Below are 1,718 nucleotides of genomic sequence, written 5' to 3'. Positions count from 1 at the left end.
ACGTCGAAGAGCTGGAGGCCGGCGGAGGAGCGCAGGCGGAAGGCCAGGCTCCAGCCGCCGTACTCCAGCCGGTTGCCGCGCAGGCGGTAGCGCCGGCCCTGCGGCTCGCACACCTTGGCGCCGTGCACCTCGGTGGGCGTCCCGGTGAAGAAGCGCCCGCGGGGCTCGTAGCTGGAGAAGAGGTGGCGGGCGGGGGGCTCGGGCAGGCGGGCCAGGGGCAGCGCCCCCCGCGTGTGGAGCTCGGCCAGCTCCCTCACGCTGTCGAAGTAGCGCCCGTTGTACCAGAGCTGCCGCACGGCCCAGCGCCGCGGGTTGGGGTCCCGGTGGTCCAGCAGCACCTCCAGCCCCACGGGGTGCAGGAAGTAGCCCTCGACGAAGCGCTGGATCACCAGCCAGGTGCGGCGCTCGCCGGGGCCCAGCCCGCGCGGCGCGATGTCGGAGAAGGTGAGGCAGCGCCCGGAGCAGTTCTGGAAGCCGAAGCCGGTGGCCTCGAGCAGCAGCGGCTCCAGCGGCGCCACGGCCGCCACCAGCGCCTCGTGCAGCAGCTCGTACTCCAGCTGGGTCATGGGCCGCGCCCAGAAGGGCACGGCACGGCCCCCCCTGAGCCCCAGCACGCGGTAGGAGCTCGGCCGCGGCAGGGGCCCCACGGCCAGCTCGGTGACGTTGGGCTCCGCCTGCGCCCCGAAGAAGATGATGGCTCGAGCCTCGCGCCGCGGCCGAGGCCCCCCGTGCGCCAGGAACCGCAGCGCGGCGCGCTTGGGGGGCGGCAGCAGCTCCACCAGGAACAACGAGTTCTTGGCCAGGGGGCCCCCCCGGCTCGGGGCCAGGCCCAGCTCCGGCCGCTCCATCAGGAAGGTCCGCACGGCCCGGAGCTCCTCCGGGGACAGGTCGGAGAAGATGGCCGCGGGGTCCAGGGGGGCCGCCGAGGGGGGGGCTGCGCTGACCAACAGGGCCAATGCCCAGGGCACACCCAGCAGCCACATCCTGGGGGACACGGGGACAGAGGGGTCGGCACCGGGAAGGGGGTGGGGGACAGCTGAGCCCCCCTGCTCCGGTGCCACCACCGGCAGTGCCGGCACCCCTCCAAAAACCAGGGCAATCACGGGGTGAACCCCAGCAAAACCAGAGACAGCCTGTGATGACTACCCAGGAAAACCAGGGACACCACAGACAACCCCAATTAAACTGGGCTACCATGGAGTGCTCCCAGTGAAAGTGAGGGGCACTGTGGGGGGACTCCCGGGAAAACTGGGAGGATCGTGGCATGATCCCAATGAACCTGGGGACACCACAGGGTGACCCAGGACAAACTGGGGACACCACAGGGTGACCCAAAACAAACTGGGGACACCACAGGGTGACCCAGGACAAACTGGGGACACCATGATGACTCCCACCAAAACCAAGGGCACCATGGGGTGATTCCCTGGAAACCTGCCCCCCCCGAGCCCCCTAGGCCCCCCAAACCACCTCACCCTGGACAGGGGGAGCTCTGCACCCCCCCCAGAATGGCTGTTGAACCCCAACCCAGCTCTGAGCCTCACTGGGGTGGGCAAGGGGAGATCCCCCAGTGCCCCCAAGGAGTGCCCTGCAGGGACCACCCCCAGAACCCCCCAGGCGCCCCGCTCACCTGCTCGGGCTCTGCCGACCCATCAGTGCAGCAGTGCCAGTCTCTGCCCCGGCCCCAGGGGCACTGACCCCCCTGCCAACCCCTCGGG

General features: G+C 70.7%; 1 protein-coding gene across 1 annotated transcript; it reads right to left on the bottom strand.

Moving 5' to 3' along the window:
* Positions 1-5: 5 nt before the first annotated feature.
* On the bottom strand, positions 6-983 carry LOC114071628 (amiloride-sensitive amine oxidase [copper-containing]-like; the record flags this gene model as incomplete). The annotated part of the gene is made up of 1 exon (XM_027909479.1): positions 6-983. A coding segment is annotated over exon 1 (978 nt), but the record flags the coding sequence as incomplete, so codon positions are not given.
* Positions 984-1,718: the final 735 nt, after the last annotated feature.

Source organism: Empidonax traillii, unplaced genomic scaffold (genome assembly GCF_003031625.1).
Source record: "Empidonax traillii isolate 1590-97213 ecotype Southwest subspecies unplaced genomic scaffold, ASM303162v1 scaffold2154:size52461, whole genome shotgun sequence".
In the NCBI taxonomy this organism is placed as follows: domain Eukaryota; kingdom Metazoa; phylum Chordata; class Aves; order Passeriformes; family Tyrannidae; genus Empidonax; species Empidonax traillii.
The sequence above is the reverse complement of the archived record's forward strand: the minus strand, read 5'-3'. Positions and strand labels throughout refer to the sequence as shown.